The sequence below is a fragment of the Pseudorca crassidens genome, chromosome 14 (genome assembly GCF_039906515.1).
Source record: "Pseudorca crassidens isolate mPseCra1 chromosome 14, mPseCra1.hap1, whole genome shotgun sequence".
NCBI classification, from domain to species: domain Eukaryota; kingdom Metazoa; phylum Chordata; class Mammalia; order Artiodactyla; family Delphinidae; genus Pseudorca; species Pseudorca crassidens.
Genome location: NC_090309.1, coordinates 62,625,737 through 62,648,437, shown reverse-complemented (window position 1 = coordinate 62,648,437; position 22,701 = coordinate 62,625,737). Strand labels below are relative to the sequence as shown.

Sequence of the window (22,701 nt, the reverse complement as noted above, 5' to 3'; positions counted from 1 at the left end):
AGGTGAGTTAGGGATCCATGAAACCTCTCTATCAAACCCCAGAATCTGAGTTGGTTCCCTTAAGATTTCTTTCCAGTTAGGACCTGAGTAGATCATTCCTTGAAATTCCTTTCTCCTTTATCTGTCTCTAGAGTGAAGACTTAACTTTAGGTTAAATGATTCAGAATTTCACAGCTGGAATTACACACTAGAAATCATCCCCACTCGGGCTTCCCTGGTGGAGCAGTGGTTAAGAATCTGCCTGCCAATGCAGGGGACACGGGTTCGAGCCCTGGTCCAGGAAGATCCCACATGCCGTAGAGCAACTAAGCCCGTGCGCCACAACTACTGAGCCTGTGCTCTAGAGCCCGCAAGCCACAACTACTGAGCCTGCGTGCCACAACTACTGAAGCCTGTGCTCCGCAACAAAGAGTAGCCCCCGCTCGCCGCAACTAGAGAAAGCCCGCGTGCAGTGACAAAGACCCAACACAGCCAAAAATAAAAATAAAATAAAATAAATTTATTAAAAAAAAAAATCATCCCAACTCAATAATTTGATAGATGTGGAAATGTAATACAGAGAAGTCAAATCACATAAAGTATGCAGTTAATAAACAACAGAGCTGGGCATTCCCTGGCTGTCCAGTGGTTAGGACTCTGTGCTCTCACTGCTGAGGGCCTGGGTTCAATCCCTGGTTGGCGAACTAAGATCCCGCAAGCTGTATGGGATGGCCAAAAACAAACAAAAAACAATACAGCTGACCTAGTTACAAGCTCAATACTCTTTTTCACTACACTTAAACAACAGTTAGGATTCTAGCACATGTCAAAAGGAGTGTGTAATAAGATTATGTCACATACATGTTTTATATTTTTGCCAAGCACATCCCCATATCACTACAATATTGACTCAAATTCAGTTCACCATGATATTCATTTTATGCTGGCTATCTCCATAATCAATAATTCTATTTTATATTTGCATAAAGTTCACCCTGAATTATCTTTTCTTGAGCCATATCTTATTTCCTTGGCTTCACTAGAATTTTTCATAGATTATGATTTTTAACCTAGCTTCCCAAGAACTTGACCCATCTGACCCACTTCTCACATCTATATTAATGAGGAAGTAACATTCATTCTAAAGTAATCCTGTAGAAAATCAGTATGCCTCTGTATAAATATAAGAACTAAGTCAAATTTCCAAAGGTTGAAAACTGAATAATATAGCTCTACCAAAACATTAGTTATGATTTTCTATGGGCTCAAAAAAAGAGAGACAATAAAGTTACAAATTGTATTTAAGTTAAACTCTTACCATTAAATTAAAAACCTAGTTGCAAAAATATTTATTAAAACATCTGTTACCATCTGATGAAAGGGAAATTAAAAGCAAAGATACTTAAAGACACAAAGATGGTTCTACAGATCTACAAAAGAATACCTAAAATTACTTTTGGCCACATTTAAATAGATAAGTCACTGTTAACACACAGGAGACAAGGGTCATTTTCACAAACCACATAACATTTTTTTGACTGTTAATTACTTCTACATCAGAAGATAATGACAAACCATGTAAAGCATAAGTAACTGAAACAAAAACAGTAAGACGAGGAGCATTATCCAAACACATTAATCTTACTGATAGGATTTTTAAAACATAAAGTATACTAAGTTGTTTGAAACATAGGCTTGGTCCATTAAAAAGAAAATGTAACCAATTCATACTACTTATATACAGTTTTATGATAAAACATAGAACATACCAGCTCATGCATCAAATCAAGATTATTAAAGAAATTTAGCTAAGATTCCTTAAAAAATGGTATGGTACAGGGCAGGGGGTGAGTTAATTGGAAGCAAAATAAAATCACTCTCAATTTAAAATTTGAGGGTGATTTTAAATTTAAAATTTTTCTTCTATTCTGATATATATTACAGCTCATTTACCTAATTTTTAAGAGACAGAGAGAGTGTGGTCCTCTGGCAGTTTAGGTGAAATCAGGATCTAAAGGGGACAAAAGGGCAGCATACAGGGGACCTAGGAAGAACGAGGTATGGACCTGGACTCAGCAGCAGCTGTGTCTCATCCTTTTGGTAAGCCCCCTTGTTGCCTTGTGCCTTCTACCTCCTGACTGTTTTCTCTGAAAACAAGTGAGACTGCTTAAGTCCTCTTGACTTTACACTGATTTTCCTGCTCTTAAAGAGATGAATTGAATAAGCAGTATTTTAAAGCCTGGATATAGGCTCCAGCTGTTAGACTCTGAAATTTCAGACTTTAGGCTTTTAGTCTATCAGGACTCTCTCCCAATGCTCAGAATTAAGATATAAACAACTGATTGATCCATATGTGTTAACTCACTGTTGCATGTATAATTTATAGAAAAGCAGTAGAAACAATATTACTTAGAAAAACTACTGACATAAATAGCATGCACAGTACCTTTTGATAAACAATGGAGCACACAAGATCCTTGACTGCAGATAAAGATAGTTCCTGGGCTTCGATGGTAATACTCTCCCGTGTAAGGCCAATTTGCAGTAGAAATGAGATTGTATGCACTGAGCCTCTGGAGTTGGTGAGTGATGGTGCACTGAAGCTTCCATTAGAGAGTCGCGCAGAGAGCCCTGTTTTAGGACTTGAACACGGAGAAGGAGCTGGAAGCACAGCAGGAAGAGTTGCAGGTATTACAGACTTCTGGGATGATGGAGGAGAATTGTTTGCAGACATCTGCCTTTCTTTAATCTTTTAAAACAGTTGTCAATTCTTTTTCAATGGTTATGAAGAGGCCTTAAAATCACAGTGGTAAAAAAATGACTGTACTTTCAGATTTAGTTGAAAGCTTCTTTATTTCCTCTTTTAAGCCACTCATGCTGATGATGGCAAGTTCTACAACTGTGAGTTGAATATACAAAAGGTCCCACTTCCCTTAATATCAGTCCCATCAAAGAAGAGTCTTGTCTTTAGGACCACAACCAGGGTTTTGGAAAGGATTTAACATCACTGAATTATCCTCATCAGAAGAGAGCTGACATTGTTTATTTACTAAACATCTTCATCTATTTTCTTTTAAGTCTATTCTTGTCTCTCTCTTTTAATTTCAGAAAATACATAATGAATAAAAGTTGTTTTTCTGTCAAAATAAAATCCTAGTTTAAAAAATAAAAAGTGTTTAGGATTAGTCTATTCAGTACTTATCCTTTGGTTCCTTGATCTAATGGGACACTTTCTCAAATGTCCACACCTTAAATCACCTTCTCAAATGTCCTCATTTTCATTTTGGAGGAGCAAATTTTTCCAGGATTAAGCACAAAGGCTTTTTAAAATAGTACAGGCATATTCCACTTGGTGAATGGGCCCATGGAGAAAAGTTGATGCTTTCTGAAATGTAGGTAGCCTGGAAGAAATTTTTTAGAAACTTTTAATATTTTATACTCACTTAACATTATTTTAAAAATGCAAGAATCCTTGGGGCTTCCCTGGTGGCCCAGTGGTTAAGAATCTGCCTGCCAATGCAGGGGACATGGGTTTGAGCTCTGGTCCAGGAAGATCCCACATGCTGCAGAGCAACTAAGCCCGTGCACCACAACTACTGAGCCTGCGCTCTAGAGCCCGCGAGCCACAACTACTGAGCCCACGTGTCACAACTACTGAAGCCCGTGAGCCTCAACTACTGAAGCCTGCGCACCTAGAGCCCACGCTCCGCAAAAAGAGAAGCCACTGCAACGAGAAGCCTGCACAACTGCAACGAAGAGCAGCCCCTGCTCACCGCAACTAGAGAAAGCTCGGGTGCAACAATGAAGACCCAACACAGCCAAAATAAATAAAATTTATTAATTAATTAAAAAAAAGAATCCTTGTGCTTTTTTAAAATGATATGTTTTGGCTGTATGTTTATAATTCACCAATAAATCCTAATGGGTAGCCTTTTTTTTTTTTGGTCTAGTTATCAGAGCCCATGATTTCAGGGAGAGCCTCCTGATAAAAAAAAAAAAGAGCAAAAAACAAAACCCTGCTATTCCTCACTAATACCTAAAACTTGAAGGTCAAACACTTTTATTCCACAAATACACAACTGAGTTATGACAAAAACAGAAGGGACAAAAAAGAAAAGTAAAACTGACATCATCATAGAAATAAAGTACCACTTGGCCATACAAAAGATGTATAATACTGCCCTAACATAGACAAGAGTATTCTTTTTTATATTAAAAGTTTAAATCTAAGCAGATTTCTTTCAGAAAACTAAGGAAGCATATACTAAACACAGTTATATGACACACAAAGAAGTATAAAAGACATACTTAAGACAGGAACATAGGAAAAAGCGATCTTGTCATAAAAAATTTCTAAAAGTGAAAAAGAGAACACTAAGCACAGTTACATATGTATCACAGTTTTACATAAGGACAGTTCAAAAACTAAAAGTACGAACCCATGGCTAAGTGAAATGGCTCACAAGAGAAGGATCTTTCAATTTAAATTCCATCCATATACCTGTAAAGTCTAATGATGAAAAAGAGTGAAGCATCCAATGTGGTTGCAGAATGACTCTGGAAAGTAGTTAATGGGGCTAAATAAACGAGGATGAACATAACAGAAGAGCAAAAACATACAGATATAGTATTAAGAATGAGCAAGTTCAAGAAAAAGTATGGCTTAGAAAAAAACTGCTTAAAGATAACAGCTTTTAGAACTACATTCAGATAAGTAATTTTAACCCATTTTATATTGTACAGCACTTAACATCTTGTAAATGTTTTATATGCTTTATCTCATGATATCTCTTTGGAATTTGACAAGGCAAATATTATTTATTATTTTTGCAGATGAGTTAACGGAAGCAAAAGCAGATAAAGTAACTTGCCCAGCATCAAATGGCCATTAAGAGGTGGAGTGGGAATCAGGACCCAAGTTTCATACTTTCCTACCAAGTGCTGTCTCCACAATCACATACCATTTCTGAAAGAACAAGGAACTGAGAGAATCACCGCTCAGAGAGGATGTTAAGGTTGAGAGAGCACATTGAGAAGGCACAATTGCTCAACTGGTCTTTTGCTTACTTTCTCTGAGTTTTTAAACTAAAGTTGTAGCAGAGCATTGAGAACTGAAACCTGAGCCTCGTGAATACGAGGGACTAACACATCTTTATGGAAGTGCAAGTCTTCGGGTTCAGATGCAATGCACTCCATATTGCTAAAGCAATTAGTCAGTGCAATTACAAAGCTGACTCCTATCATCTTGGAGAAAGAGTTCAGAAAGAGAGAAACAGTCATGGGCTGGAGATGGGTCAGAACGGCTTCAAGTTTTGTGGGCTGGAGGAGTGGGGAAGTGATTTCAGAAACTGCAGACATATAAACTTAATGTTAACCCTTAGTCAAATCTGAGAATAGATTATGAAAGCAAATGATTTTCCAATACTTAGAATATAATGATCACTAGACGTCAGCATGAATTCAAACAGAACGCCAAATCAGCTACATTTACACCTTTTAAAAAAGGGGTTATTGGCCTTTTTAGATGGAGGAAATAATAACTCACAGTAATTGAGCTCTATCTGCCAGACACCGTTCTAAGCATTCCATATGTGTTTCCTCACTTAATCCTCACAACAACCCATTTTATAGTTGAGAAAACTGGCTTAAAGTACTTGCCCGAGATCACACAATTAGCAAAGCCAGAAAAAAAATTAGTGTATTCTGGCCAAAACAATTCTCAAGATGATATTCCATACTCTTTTTGTAAATACGTTGTTTGAGTATGAGTTAGATGTTAGTGTAGTTGGTTAAGTTTGCTGCTCTGTATCAACTTAGAGAAGTCTTTAGGGGAGTGCATTGGAACGCTGCCCTTGGCCCTATATTGTTTTTGATTATTTATAAGATAATAAAGACATGGAAGACATGCTTATAAAATCCTCAGAGTGTACAATCTGGGAGAAATAAACTAAAATTCAAGTGAACTATAACAATGATGAGAGTAAAGCTTTACATTTAGTTCAAAAAGTTAAATGTGCAATATAGAAATGCGGACTTAGAACCTGTTCACTAGAGGTGTTATCAACCAAGAGTTTAATAATGGCTGCTAATATAATGGGTGACTAAAAGAACTAATGTAAACATAAACCCCCAGGACACTGAGAACACATCAGCATCAATCAGCATACTGGTTGCTAGTCAGCTTACGTTACCACTGTATTCATTTTTACAGTCCACACTTTTAAGAGCTATATTGATGTAAAAAAATAATAATGAGGATATATCTAGATAAAGCTGAAAACAATGTCATGTGACAAATTATGCTTAACACAACCAAGCAGAATAATGGTCTTCAAATATTTGAAAAGGTGTTAAGAGAATAATTGGTTTTTCTCCCCATTTTTATATGGATGATTTATTTATTTTTTGCTATTGATAACAATGTATTCATTTATGAAGTGTTATCCCTACTCACACCACACACCCAGGAAGTTGTGTTACTGGGTGGACACAGTGCAAACATAAGATTAGGAAATTAACAGAGAATAACTGGTTTTATTCAGTATCATTGTAGAGGGTAGATAGAGGGTAGAGGTAAAATGAAGATAACAGCTACGAGGACTGCGCTACTGCATGTACAATATCTACAGTAGTACCTGGCTTATCCTAAGTGCTAAGTTTTAGCAATTTTCACAGTAATTAGGTGAAAGAATTAACAATTAAGCTCCTACTTCACACTAAACACTGAAATTGAGATATCATACTTCATTAAATCCTTGCTATGACACTAGGAAATTTGTTTAACTGCTTTACAGAAAAGGAACCAGAGTTTCAGAATTGTTGCTTACCCACGACTACACAGCTAATAAGTGATGGAACTGGGATTCACACCAAAGTTTCCCTGACTCCAAAGCCCATGTTCTTTATACTACTTCAGTTCATTACCAACAACCTAACAACAATCTACAACAGGTTTTCTCATGAGGTAATGAGGTCCTTAAAATACCTGACTTGAGCAGTTTCAAAAAGCTGAACAACTGTCATAAAAAGGTGAATCAAATATCTATGAATAATACTGTATGCAGGTTAAATACTTCAAAATGCAAGACGCTGCTGTGTTCAAGAATAATAATTTATTTGTGACGGATATCTTCCCACTAAATTTCCATTTTATAATACCTGCTAATATTAGCCAAATAACAGTAACTGTCTTATGATTACAATCAACTATCAGAATGATCGATAACTATTAACAAACTATGTTATACTTTTGCATAAAAATATTTTTTACAGTTTCAGCATGAACACAAATAGAAGAAACTAAGTGAGCTGTCATATTAGCTTCTGCCCACTCACCCCATCTGTTTTCCCTCTCCTTGTTTTGCTTTACGGAACCTTGATTTGATCTGTAAGATGCAACAAGATGTAGGGTGCAAAATATTAAGACTAAATATCAAAAAAAAAAATCTAACAACTCTAATTTTGTCTTTATGCTTCAATCAGAAATCTGAGACAACAGTACACATACTAATTCATAAATCAATTGGATATGTTTGTTACTAATAGCTGTGAGTTGGCAAGCATTTCTAATATGTTTATTTGCAACATCTCGAATATTCTTTGGGGGAATTATCTGTCACATATTTCATTCAAATGAAATTGTCACTATTGCTGAATGGAATCAAAAGATGGCATTTTAAAGGAATCTTGAGCCCAACCTGCCCTACTATTACAGACAAGGTAAAAATAAAGGCTCTGGAGGTTAGGTGACTTAACAGAGGGTTACTTCACGGTAACATCACAAGTTGATCTACCCTTTCTCTCCCTCTCCCTCAACTCCCCCTACATATACATTATCTCATTTCTTAGCAAAGCCTCTAATTATAAGAAGCTCTAACAGCAGCATTTTCATTCAACAAATATTTACTGAGTGCCTATTATCTGCTAGACTGTTATGAGAGACTCGGGTTGTACAGCAGTGACCAAAACAGACATGGCTATTGCTCTCTCCGGAGCTTAGAGTGTGATATAGGACACACACATTAAACAAATATTCACATTAATAGCTAGGCAATTACAAATCATGAAAAGTGATATGACAGAGTATACTGAGAGGAACTAATTTCAACAGAGGTTCACAGGCAAGGCACCTTTAAGGAAGCTAAAACCAAAGGATAAGTAGGAGTCAGAGAAGCAGAGAGAGAAGCAAAGAGGATTCCGGAAGACAAAACAAATCCAGCTAGTAAACACTTCAAAACGAAGCTCATCATTTAGTGTAGCCAGTGTCCTTTTTGTACTCAGGAAAGGCAAAAGTTAAGAGGTAAAACACTTTTCCTATTCAGAATAGCATAATATTTACCATGACTCCCTACCAGTAACAGTTTTCCTGGTTCGATTAAGTTTTGTGTGCTAGGAATGCTAATGAATGCAGGGTCTTTTTTTCTCCTGTTGATATGTACTGTATTCTTTTAGTATGTACAAAAAGCATATGGCCTTTTTCAATGCAATACTGACCAGAGTCCTGAAGTCATTATCCATATTCTACCTTGATACAGGCCTGACTTTCCTTAATAATCCTGATGTTGCTTTTATATTGTATGAAAAATCCAAGTAACTTTGTTGATGGTTTTTAAAATCATAGTTTCTAGCAATTTCCTACATCTACTTATATATTTTCAAAAATGTAACTATTACCTTAGGTTAATATAAATACTTTTCCTCCTAAAAGCTCAGTATTCAACTAAATTGTTGCTGGTAAAATTCAGCTCATCGAGACCAGAGGTATTAGAATCTCAGTCTTTTCCAATGTCAGAGAGAACAGAGAGAGAGCACACCAAGTCTGCTCTCTGCTCAGGCACTGAAAAGTTTATCCAGTAACCAGATTACGGACTGCCAGTCTGGTGATGCTGTACAAATTTACGTTTGGCTTAATGTATCTTCATAACCTCTCTCTGCACCAGTGGTATCTAAGAAATCTGACTCATAGCCAGTGAGCAATTTCTTACATACAGCCACTATAAACTAATCACACAAGTGGAGAAAACCTCCTTCTACACTGAAATTAAAATTAAAACATCTCCTAAGTACATTATCTCAAGTTTTTCCATTAATGAGACAACTGCTCCAAAAAGGCTCACACACACGTTCAATTTGAATTACATAATCAGAGACTCAAAGTACTGTCTGCACAGATTATGAATCATAAGCATGATTATTAATAAATCAAATTAAAAACTGTACTAGCTAATAATTTCCCAATATCAAGTTCTGTAAAATCAGTTTATTTTTAAAATGAGCAATTAACTCTAATATGGTAATATTTTCATCAACTTTAGAATGTCTTTTAAAAATGAGAACAAAATGTCCCTTAAGAAACATGCATTTAAATGACCATTCTTTTTTTCTGTATAAGATTTTTCCAATTCTTATATAATTTTAAAAATTTAATATCCAAGAACTTGATTTATTAAGCTCTTTTTTGGGAGGGCCATGGCATTTTTTAGATTAAAAGCAATCCACTAAGAGAGAAATTTCTATTTTAAAGACGGCACCTCATGAAACTGAAAGCTTCTAAAATTTATGTATTTAAAAGACTCACTACGATCTGAGATGCTTAAAACATTCATTTCAAGATAATAAACCAGTCAACATTCTTGAATCTGAGTCATCCTAAAAAGTTAAAAGCTATATACCAAATTATAGAACTGAGGATGGAAAACTGGCTTGTCAAATATTCAAGTTCCTCTGATCAGGCCGACCACATCTACATTACCTACCGAAGCAAAACCTAACATGAAGGCTTCTGTGACACGTTTTAAATACTTTTAATAAAACTTGTAACATTTTTTTTGGCTGAATGTCCATGCCAGCTCTGAATCCAGATCCTAACACGGAAGGAGGAAAGGGTTCCTTTATTAAGTAAAACTGGCCTAGATCTCGGTCGGGGAACTTTATGGATGCTTTCAGCCACAAATCCAGAGGTGTCCTCACAGCCTTAAATTTACTAAGTAAGCTTGATCTAAAGAAAATCATAGCCGCTAAAACTTTAGTAACTGCAGCATTAAGTACAAAGGAGAAACAGTATAAGAGTAACACGCTAACGTTTTCTAGGGTACAAATTACGGTATTTTAAAAGTTTTCGTTTCATTTGCCTCTACAGCTCATTAAGGCTGTGTCGAACAAAGTACCAGTTCAGGGTGTAACTTATCCTCCCTAATCAAAGATGACACCGATAGTCTTATTTCCTGTGGGGATGGGTGTGGTTGAAGAGACAGTTACGTCCAAGCCATCAATCTGTGTATGGAAAAGTCTGCAGCTCTCACACACGCCGTCGCTCGATTTATACTCGTGCCTGCACACGGCAAGGCCTATGCTTCTGACTGCGATGACTTCAAATAAAATATCCAACAGGCAATCGAATAGTATGGAGTTATTTTTACTGCTCAAAGACGCAGTTGCGCTCCTCAGTGTTTCGTCTTAAGAAAACCCTCCCGGGGATGAGACCGACTCGGAGCTACGCCGCAACTTGCAAAACTAAAGAGTCAGGAAATTGGGGTGGGGGCTTACGTTCTCTAAGCGCCGTCGACTCACTCTTTGCGACGCGTACAAGGTAAAGTGGTGAAAAGAAAAGGGGAAGGCTCATCCAAAATTCGTCAGCGTGAGTGCCGCCAATCTGGCGTTGGGAGCTAGTTGGGAGGACCCGGTAAGAGACTGGGTCCGAGAGGCCGGGCGCGGTGGTCGCCGGCGGAGCGTGACTCCAAGTTGGCGTCGGCGCCCACGCCGGAACTTGGCCCCATCTGGCTGCAGCGCCGGCGCCCCCGCTCACAGCGGCGCCCACCGCCCGCTCCTCCCGCCGCGCGCTCTACCAATTTCCCGCCCAACCCCGGCGGCCGCCGCCCAGCCCCGCGCGGGATCCGAGTCCCTCCGCCACCGCCGCCGCCACCGCGTGCGGGTGGGTGGGGGAGGGGAGGCTGCAGCCGCCTCCGCCGCCTCACCCGACGTGCCGGGAGAACAAAGCGGCAGCCGCTGCGGCGCTAACTTTTTCGGTGTCTGTTCCGCTCTCCCCGAGGCGACTACTTACAGAGGCGGGCTCCGCCGGTCGTGAGAAACTCCGCGCCCGCCAGCGTCTGGGTCCCGGACCAGGCGCCAGCGAGGCTTCACGCGCCTCGCAGGATCCCGCCCGCCGCAGGCGCCCCTTCCTCTGTCCCTCCCTCCGCCCCGTCCCGTCCTGAGGCCCGAGGGCGGGGGGGCAGGGGCGCGCGAGGGGCGGGGGCGCGCGGTCGGCGCGGGGCTTGCCGGGAGCTGTAGTCTCCTCGCGAGCTCGAAACGGTGGTAGCAGCGCGGGGAAGTTGATCACTGTCTTGACACCACGCGCGGGCAGCAGGAGCTCCTGGTGCTCTCAGGCTCGCTCTGCACCCTCCGAGGTCCTGGAGTCCCCATGAGCACTGGGGAGCGGGGCGCGACCGTGCACTTATTCCAGGTACGCACTGTACTTGATACCCATTATTGCTACTGAACTGCCTTTTTCTCTTATGTCGCCCGCTCTGATGTAGGCGATGGTTGTTAGGGGGCAAGAGGTGACAAGTTGGACACGGGACTTGTAAAGGGTCTATAGTAGAGAGCAGTTTTCACCCTGAGGTATCGTCGCACTTCTCCACCTGTTTCACTCCCGAGTGTTTGCCCTCCAGCTGGCCGTTTGGCACAGGGGCCCCGCGCGTTCCACACCCAGGCGGATACGTCCGGAGCCCTTCACCTAAAGCGGAGTAAATGGAAGTCTCTGCTTTCAATGTGTTGTGTGTATCCTACTTGTCCATCTTTAAATTCGAGTGTGTCCCCTACCATCAGAGTGAAGTGCAGCCAAGAATCACCGAACCTAGGTTTCCAAGTGACATTGACAAGGGTGACAATGCCGGGTGAAGGGGGACTCGGGTGAGATGAGATCTAGAGGGAAAATACACTAGGTGTTAAATTATACATATTTTATGTGAGGGAAAAGCGTGAGCAGCTGACACCCATTGTCCCAGAAAAGACCCAGGTCTCCTTATGTCCAAATTTCATGCCCAGTATATCTCAATTAAATTATATTGAAACAAGCAGATGGGTTGCAGGCAATAATCCATCCATCCCCATGCAGAGGTCGAGGGCAGTTTTTGAGAACAGAGAGAAAAGAAAGCTAAGTGGGTCCCTACTTTTTATACCAAGTCATAAATCTTACTGGATGTCCCTGGATTTAAACTTAAGCGGGAATTTTTTAATAATTTATATTAAAGACCGGGCAAGTAAAATTCTGTATAACTCTGATCTACTCCGAAGCTATATTTTTAAAAGATGTTTCTGAAACATTTTTTTAAATTAGAAGATACTAATTGTCTCACATTCAGTAATATCTAATTCAGTCTAATTATATTTTGTAGTCTTATTCTGCTATTCTTTTACTTTAAAATTGAAAGTAAATTCACTCAAGTTTCTTTAAAAAAAAAACAAAACCGAAAAATGCTCTTACCTAACTTTGCCTTTTTCTTCCTTCCACTTCACAACTGACATTTTAGTCCAAACCCAAATATCCTCTCTCAGCAAGATTCCCAGGATCTCATTGGAGCAGTTTACAGCCAGTCCCATCTCACTAGTGACTCCCGTTTTCACTCGTGGTCCTTAAAGAGACAGAAGTTACTCTTTCTAGAAGTAACTTTTCTAAATGAAGCAAGCTGCTATTTTACAGAGGTGCAAGGTTTGTGTATATGAGAATATATATATGTGTATATACATATATATTATATATACATATAAACATATATACATTTACATTATATATACACATACATATGGTCATTTCATTTCCACTTTTCCACTTCTCTTTTGAAAAATGAAATCATCTCCTTTCAAATCACTGAAAAGTGAATCTTTCAATAATACATTTAAGTGTAAGACTGTCTTTGTCCCTGTAATTTTTTTGCTTGACATGAACTACAGTTTCCTCAGGACATTCCATTCCTATGCCAGGAGCACTGAAGGGTAAAGATTAGGTTTAATACGTGCATGTGAGATTTTTATCCTTGAGAGAAAATATAATCAGAATGACCAAGATGGAAAAGATTTTTCTTCTTGGTGCTTTTTGAAAACTAGGAGCTCAGTGTTCCTCTTCTGTGACTGTAGTTGCAAATCTTGCCCTAGAGTTACTGCCCCCACCCCTTGTACTTAATGGTTAACAACACAACCATTCACACATGTTATTTAATAGAAGCAAAGAAAGTCAACACTGTTGTGACCTAAGGTAGCAGAGTTACTTAAGTCAGAATCCTAAATGCAGAAAAACATGATTTGTTAAGGCCCCACTGGAAGAAATAGTCATTATTTCAAAACTTGAAGTAGTTTTAATTTATAGAATGTGATTACTGGAAAATTATTTTGGTTTTGTGTCTTTCTTCATGACCTTGAAAGATAGGTGAAAAATTCAGAAAACATTTGGGTATCAATATAGAGTTAGTAAAATAGTTATTGGAAAAAATGCTTCAGGATCTATTTCTTTTTCAGCAGAAATATACTTGATATATTCTTCAAAATGTCCTTCCTCAGTTTCCACTGCCACTACCCTGGTCCAGACCCTCCATATCTGGATTGCTGCAAGAGATTTTCGTTGGTCTTCTAGACTAGGATGAACTATTATATCCTTGGAACTCTCTTTTCTGATTTGCAGGCTGTCAATAATTGTTCTGTGCTCTGGTAGCCCTTGATGGATAATTCTCATGTCACTTATCACATTTGATTGTGGATTGAGTATATAGCAGATCCCCCTGTGCTCCCCTTATCTGCCCTTTCCCTTACTGAACTTGTAGAAGCCCATAGTCTTCTGCTTGGATATAACCCCTACAGATAATATCTATATCTAATATTCATTATATTATTTGAACACCAGCTCTGGGCCAGGCACATTCATCCTTTTTTTTTATAGCTTTCTCTGTTTATTCCATATAACACCTCCCTTGTCTTTTTTTTTTTTTTTTTTTTTTTTGCGGTACGCGGGTGTCTCACTGTTGTGGCCTCTCCCGTTGCGGAGCACAGGCTCCGGACGCGCAGGCTCAGCGGCCATGGCTCACGGGCCCAGCCGCTCCGCGGCACGTGGGATTCCCCCCGGACCGGGGCACCAACCCACGTCCCCTGCATCGGCAGGTGGACTCTCAACCACTGCGCCACCAGGGAAGCCCCCCTCCCTTTTCTTTATTTGAACTTATATGTAACTTTATATACTTTACTATTTGATTATATATTATTTTATCAATATATGCAAATATATTTATATTTGCATATTTATATATACAGATATTTATAACACAGTGTATAATCAAAGAGAGGTGTGGTGAGGATGATTGGACTAAAAGGAGAATTAGAAAACTCTGGTAACTAAAAGGAGTGGTTACTGCCTATGTTCTACCTAGGATTTCATATGGTGTCCTTGAAGTTTAATATCAGGTAATTTGCAATAAAAAAGCAATTACCTTGCTCATTCACAATAATTCCTGTTTATCTTTGTGGTTGCAGAGAAAGAGGTTTCCCAAGAAAGACGAGGTAATGTACAAATGTGCTTCTGGATTTCATTCTAATTGAGTATTAATTAAAAACCTCTGCTTGAAATACTGTAAACTGGTTATAACATATATAAAAAGCCAACTAAGAAAGAGAATAAAGGTGCTACAGACCTGGGTAGGGAGCCAGTATTAAAATTAATTTTTCTACCATCACTGAGCAGAGCAGCAGAGTTAGGGAAATGGGCCCCCCCTCACGCACAGTCTGGAAGCTGCACCAGCCCTGAGGAACCAGCTGGAAGGAATGGCTTGGAGTAGGACTTTGAAGACGGAATCCAACCTAGGCTCTGCCAATTAGCGACTGCAAGTTACTTAATCTCACTAAGAATAGGTTTCTTTACATATTAAATAAGGGGAGATAATTACTCACCCTATAGGGTTGTTGTGAGAATTAAATGAAAAAAAAAATGCATCGAATGCACTACACCTGTAATGAGCATTAAAGGTAGTCTGCCTGAGGATGCGTTGTGAGGTTACCTTTTATCAAGCTGTGTGACCATGGGCAAGTTAACCTCTATGTGCTTCAGTCTCATCGACTGTTAACTTGGTTTATAGTAGTCCTTCCCCCATGAGTTGTATAAAGACTAAATGAGCTAACACATGGAAAACATTTTTAAAAACTCACATGGTGAATGCTCAGTAAATGTTAGCTATTATTATTCATGTTGAAGAGTTAGAGTTCTTACATCGCCACATCTCCTGCTGTTGTAGCAGAACAGAGAAAGAAAAGTTGCTGAGCTTGAGTGTATGGAGGGAAATTTAAAATAATAACAAAGAGTTTAAAAGGAACAGGAATCCCTATGGCTATACAATGAATTCCTTTTCACTTCATCAAAGGAAGATCCTCAAATGACCATCACTGCAACATTTTCTGCACTAGTAGTTTCATGTGTTCCAGTGCAGGATAAAATCACTGAACAGTTTTATGTTTGGTGGTTTTACTTTTAATATAGTTAGACTATAATGACCTGAACATTTTACTATAAATTGTACTCTGATCATGACATCTCAAATTTCAAAATCTCAAGTCTTTCCAGAAAAAATTATGACTATACAACCCTAGACTTTACATTGTATCATAGTCACTTAAATGATGATGATGGTGTGTTTAGCTGAAAGCCGATTATTGTTAGTTTGTCTTTTTTTCCTAGATTCTCCTTGAAACATCACAGTCCTTGATGTATTGATTTAATAAACATTTTGAAAGGCTACTATGTGCAAGACAACTGATAGGATCTATAGATGAAACAACTCCTGTTCTCAAGAATCTAAAGTTTATTAAGTGAGATATATGAAAATCTATTAAACAGAGAAGAGAGTAAAATAAATAAGTAGGAGGCGAAATAAGCAGGAAATGTCAGAGAATTACAAGACATAACCCCTGACCTGGGGAAGCCTAAATGCATACAAAAAGAGGATTTTAGCTGGGCTTTGAAGAAAGGATAGGATTTGGGAATATGGGGGAGAGGAATGGGAGAAAAAAGAAAATTCTAGGTAGAAGCCACAGTTGAAAAGGCACATAGGTGTGAAAACATGGGCCACATTTGTGGATCAAATAGTTCAGTTAAGCTGAGCCGTAGGATTTTCTTTTTCTCACACATTTAAAAAAAAAATGAGATATGATTCACAAACTATAAGTTCACTTTTTAAATGTGTACAGTCTACTGGTTTTAGTATATTCACAAAGTTACACAACATCACACTACCTAATTTCAGAATATTTTCCTCACCCCAAAAAGAAACCTCATACCTGTTAGCAGTCCCTCTCCAGTTCAGACGTGGTGGGTCCACCCACCCAGCTCCCAGTGGAGTCACGGTGCTTGCTGTTGGAAGCCCCCTGGGTGGGCAAGCACAGGATGGTGAGTGGGGTGGGAGTGGGATACTGGCAAGGCACCTGCTGCATCTGCTGCATGTGGCTTTAGTCTCTGTCTTACAAATCTGTATCTCTAGCCTCGATCTCTTTCTGCAATCCCTGGAATGTTCCACAGAGAGACCACAAATTCAAAGTGTCCCTAAATGAACTCACCTTTCCTTGAAACCTCTTCCTATCTCCACTCCTAGTGCTTAGTACTAACATCTGTTTGGTCATCCAAGACAGAAACTTCTTAACTCCTTTTCCCTCTTCTCCAAATCCAGCTGGTGACCAAGTCCCATCAATTTTGTACCATCACATCTCTGTGTTTTATGCCCTTTCTTCTTTTCCATGACTGCTGTCTCAGTTCAGGCCTTCATTAGCTCTCACCTGATCTACTGAAATGACCGTCTAAGAGATTTCCCTGCTTAAATCTTCTCTTCTTTAATCCACTATCCACTCTGCCATCAGAGTGATAGTTCTAAACTGCAGAATTGATCATATGATTTCCTGAGCCTAAAATTCTTCAGTAGCTAACCAATGTCTTTATTGTGCAGACTTTTTAACATGGCATGTAATGTCCCTCCTCCTGGTTTCTCTTAATGCTACTCCTCATTCCTCACATATCTAGCAACTTAAGCAGTGGTGGACTGCTGGCCGTTCCCCAGTGTGTTTTTGCTCAAGTGATACCCGTCTCCCCCTTTTCTACCTGGTAAGCAATTCCAAGACTCATTCAGTTCAGTCTCTCCTCTATGTCACCTTTCCTGTCTACTTCAGTCAGATGGTAATAGCCATTCCTTTCTTTGTGCTCCAAACTTGTCCCTTTCGTATTTATTTATTTTTTATTGAAATATAGTTGATTTACAATGTTGTGTTAATTACTGCTGTACAGCAAAGTGATTCAGTTATACACACATACACATACACACACACATATATATATATAGAGAGAGAGACATTCTTTTCTGTGTTCTTTTCCATTATGGTTTATCATAGGATATTGAATATAGTTCCCTGTAGAGTAGCCTTGCTGTTTATCCATTCTATATATAAAAGCTTACATCTGCTCACCCCAACCTCCCACTCCATCCCTCCCCAACACCCTTCCTCTTGGCAACCACTGGTCTGTTCTCTATGTCCATGATTCCAAACACATTCCTTTCATAGCTCCTGTGATACTTTATGGCACAACTCTCTTACTAAACTGTAAGCTCCTTGAGAGCAGGAGCCATACCTAATTTCCTGTGTCCCTTGCAGAGTGCCTTGCACAGTCTTAGTGCTCCACAGACATGGTTGAATACTAGACATCTGGGAGTCACTGCATAGGGCGCAGAATGCAAATATGAGAAGGGATGAAATTACCCTGCAGGAAGACCAGAGACAGGAATTACATTTACTGAGGTCCTATGATGCTGAAGGAGGCATGATTCTAGGCTTAATTCTGTCCTTTTCACTAATCATATGAGGACTGAAGAAGGTCCATCCTATTTGGCAATAATAAGTTTATAATTTGTTGACTCTGGTGAGAGAAGTGCCAGGAGAAAATTGAGGGCTAAAGCCAAACTGCAATGAATTTAGGAGACAAACAGAAGATAAAAAGAGGACATAGAGAGTACACTGGCAGTTCTCAGATTTCAAGGACCAATAAATTTACAAAAAAACAGACTGAGTTGCCAACTTCTTGTTTTACCAACAGAGAACATTAAAATAAAGCAAGACCTCAAAATCACTAATCCTTAGGGAAATGCAAATCAAAACTACAATAAGATACTGCCTCATACCCACCAGGATGACTACTGTCAAAAAACAGAAAATAACAAGTGTTGGCAAGGATGTGGAGAGATTGGAATGCTTATGCACTGTTGATGGAAATGCAAAATGGTGCAGCTGCTATGAAAAACAGTATAGCAGTTCCTCAAAAATTAGAAATGGAATTACCATGTGATCCAGCAATTCCACTTCTGGGTATATATATCCAAAAGAACTGAAAGCAGGGTCTCAAGGAAACCGCTGACAAAATGAAAAGACATCCTACTGAATGACAGAAAATATTTGCAACTGATGTGATAACTAAGGGGTTAATATCCAAACTATATAAACAGCTCATATAACTCAATATAAAAAAAATGATTAAAAATGGGCAGAAGACTTGAATAGACATTTTTCCAAAGAACACATACAGATGGCCAAAAAGCACATGAAAAGATGTTCAACATTGCTAATCATCAGAGAAATGCAAATCAAAACCACAAGGAGATATCACCTCACACCTGTCAGAATGGCTATCATCAAAAGGTCTATAAATAACAAATGTTGGTGATGATGTAGAGAAAAGGGAACTCTCATACACTGTTGGTGGGAATGTAAATTGGTGCAGCCACTATGGAGAATGGTATGGAGGTTTCTCAAAAAAACTCCTAAAAATAGAACTACCATATGATCCAGCAATCCACTCCTGGATAAAACAAAAATACTACTCTGAAAAGATACATGCACCCCGATGTTCATAGCAGCATTATTTACAGTTGCCAATATATGGAAGCAACCTAAGCATCCATCAACAGATGAATGGATAAAGAAACTGTGGTATATATACATATACAATGGAATATTACTTAGCCATAAAAAGAATGAAATTTTGCTATTTGCAGCAACATGGATGGACCTGGAGGGTATTATGCTTAGTGAAATAAGTCAGACAGAGAAAGACAAACACTGTATGTTATCGCTTGTATGTGGAACCAAAATATAAAACAAATGAATGAATATAACAAACCAGAAACTACTATGTATAAAATAAGCAAGCTACAAGGATATATTGTACAGCATGGGGAACATAGCCAATACTTTCTAATAACTTTAAAAGGAGCATAATCTATTAAAATATTGAATCACTATGTTGTACATCTGAAACTTACCTAATATTGTAAATCAACTATACTACAATTCTTTTAAAAAAGGCAGGGTCTCAAAGAGACCCATGTTCATAGCAGCAAAAGCCACCCGTGAATGAATGTATAAGTAAAATGTGGTATATACATACAACTGAATATTATTCAATCTTTAAAATGAAGGAAATTCTGATGCATGCTGCAACATGAACCTTGAGGACATCATGCTAAGTGAAATAAGCCAGTCCCAAAAAGATAAATACATCCAAGGCAATATATGATAATTTGTTGAGTATTTACATATGTGCTAAGCATTTTATACTCAATATCTTATTTAATGTAAACAACATTATCAAGAGTTTAAATAGTAGGCATTGTAAACTCTACCCATAATTCTCCCTTATGAACACCAAATAAATAGATTACTCTCAAAAAAAAAAGACAAATACTGTATGATTCCATTTACATGCGATACTTAGGGTAGTCAAGTAGTCAAATTCATAGAGATAGAGGTAGAATGGTGGTTGCCAAGAGCTGGAAGGAGGAGGGAATGGGAATTATTGTTTAATGGGTCCAGAGTCTCAGTTCTCCTAGATGAAAAGGGTTCTGGAGATAGATGAGGTGGTAGTTGCACAACATTGTGAATATACTTAAAGCCACTGAACTGTAATCTTAAAATGGTTAAGGTGGTCAATTTTATGTTATGTGTATTTTGCCACAACTAATCAACAACAGAGCATGACAGTAAAAAACAAACTCAGGAAGCTACACCAATTATTATGTTAATTAAGAATATGTAGCATCAAATATGAAGGAAGAGTATAAGAATAAATAAATAAAGCTTTTGATTAAATGCAATTACTTTATTAATAAAACATTTTTTTCCTTAATTTTCTCATTTTGTAACAGACTGAATAAGCATAGTCATGCACAGGCATTAATATGGAACTGACATTTGAGAACTAATGCTGTTAATTATATTAAAAATGGAAGTGAAGGGAAAGAGGGCAATAATTAAAGAAGGTAGCAGTGTCAAGGGAAGATCATTGCCGGCCATTATTGGTTAAGCTGTACTATTAGGTACTATGATGAGTCACATATTTCGTCATATTTCTGGCAGGCACTACTTTGAATAATCATAAGGTATTTGTTTTCAGACATTCAATATTTTATTGAGAACTTAGTATGCTGCCAGGTCCCTGATCTTGTAAGGATTATATTATCAAAATCTTTTACACATAAAAGCATATGCTAAAGGTGTGTGTGTGTGTGTATGTGTGTGTACTATAAAATAGTAGTGTTAAGTAATGCTGCATAACTTAATAAAGATGAACATGAAATACCAGCACACAGAGATGTATGTAATCAAGCTATTATCTAGCTACTATATCATGTTTCCTTCATATTTTCAGTCTCTAAAAATCCTGAATAATAATTTTTACTGTATCCTATATATATATGGCATAGTCCTGAGTGCCATGTTTCCTGTCTGAGCCATTAGCTTGTTTTCTGATTGGTGTTCAATTTCTCTATTCTAAAAGTAGAATTGAAAGGAGGGGACAATTTTGGGGGTGTGGGAGGGATGGATTGGGAGTTTGGGATCAGCAGATGCAAACTATTATATATAGGATGGATAAACAACAAGGTCCTACTGCATAGCACAGGGAAATATACTAAATATCCTGTAATAAACCATAATGGAAAAGAATACAAAAAATAATCTATATATATATGCATAACTGAATCACTTTGCTGTACAGTAGAAATTAACATGACATTGTAAATCAGCTTAACTTTAATAAATTATAAAAAGAAGAAAGAAGGGGACCATTTTGACTCAGAGGAGAATGCAGATGCACAGTTCTCTTACAGCCACTTCCTTTGCTTATGAAATTTCCTCCCAGCATCTTTCTCAGATTACAACTTTGCTTCTTCCTAGTTTGTAATTTATATTTTACCCTGGACTATTAGAGGGATTTTCTTGGAGGACTAAAAAAAAATATATCATGAAAGGCAATTATTCAATCTCTTTTGCTTTTTTTACAGATCTCTAGATTCAAACTTTAGTGTTCACCATAATAGATATATGTGACTTTCTGAGTGAAAACCACAGAAGATCAAGGTTTGGCTAGCGACAGAAGGGAATTAGTTTTACTAAAATTATATGCTGAATCATTTAAGCTCCTTTTAAAGGGAAATTTAGGTACACTATTGGCCTGGTGCTGATGATGAGCTCTGTTGAAATGCTTTTTTTTTTTTTTTCTTCTTCTTTTTTGCTGTACGCGGGCCTCTCACTGTTGTGGCCTCTGCCGTTGCGGAGCACAGGCTCCGGACGCGCAGGCTCAGCGGCCATGGCTCACGGGCCCAGCCGCTCCGCAGCACGTGGGATCTTCCCAGACCAGGGCACGAACCCGGGTCCCCTGCATCGGCAGGCGGACTCTCAACCACTGCGCCACCAGGGAAGCCCTGAAATGCTTTTTAAAACATTAAAATTGAAGGTGAATTAGTTCATCTAATTTATTACAGTCTGAACAATGGAGTATATATAAACAGTAGGGTTGAAAGGATATTTTATGACCACAATCTGTACTGCCTTAGAATTACTAAAATACTCAATATTCTTTGCTAATGTTTTCAGATACATAAATAAAGCAAACAGCATGCATTCATCCTATCCTAAATTTAGGCAAAAATAAAAGATATATATGGGGACATACGTGGTTTAAGGCAGAATTTGGGTTATGGTATTATGTCGCCACTTTCCATTATTATTAATAATAACTACTTGAGGCATTGTCAGCTTGGTTTTTTTAATGACTGCCGCTGTTTTCTGTGAATCTGTGTCATTTTTATTTGCTTTCTTAACGTTCTATTTTTGAATCCTGTGGAAAGAGATTTTAGAGACTTTCTTCCTCTTTCATTTGAGACTGCTGGGCTTAACTGAATCTTAAAAACAAGCATTTTGGGGGGGGTATGACTTGAAAATTACTCTTCAAACGATTGTTCTTTCATGAAAAGTCAGAAAGGGCCTAATTAACAATCACAATTAATACTGCTTCAAGATTACACAATTGAGAGAAAGAGTGTTTTTACAGTTAAATCTGATTGTGGTCTGTGTAGCCTGATCAGTAGAAAAACCTCACAATTTCCTATCATTAAAACATAGGTAAATAGGATGTAATACCTCAGAAAACCCGTAAATGACCCCAAAGCAAACGGCAACTAAGTGCTTTGGTCTTGACTTTAGATTATATTAACTTACATTTTAGTATTTAATTTTAATACCTACGGTATTAGATATCTGTTTAAAGGAGAGAAAGCAACACAAAATGAGTACTCTGCTTAAAACTTGGAAATAAAATAATTTCAAAAGGTTTCTGGTTTTACACTCAGTAAACGCTTACCTCAACATATCCCAAAT

At 38.2% G+C, this 22,701-nt stretch overlaps 1 protein-coding gene across 3 annotated transcripts in view; it reads right to left on the bottom strand.

Moving 5' to 3' along the window:
* Positions 1-11,264, bottom strand: part of PRKD3 (protein kinase D3) — an 80,855-nt gene extending 69,591 nt beyond the window's left edge. Inside the window, exons 1-2 of one of the 3 annotated variants that reach the window (XM_067703240.1) lie at positions 11,039-11,176; positions 2,426-3,380 (exon numbers count right to left, since the gene is read on the bottom strand). In XM_067703240.1, the coding sequence (XP_067559341.1) occupies positions 2,426-2,713 (288 nt within the window). In that variant the 5' untranslated portion in view covers positions 2,714-3,380; positions 11,039-11,176. Of the gene's footprint in view, positions 1-2,425; positions 3,381-10,524; positions 10,669-11,038 lie in introns of those variants that run through there. The other 2 variants (XM_067703242.1, XM_067703243.1) reach the window with 2 other exon arrangements.
* Positions 11,265-22,701: the final 11,437 nt, after the last annotated feature.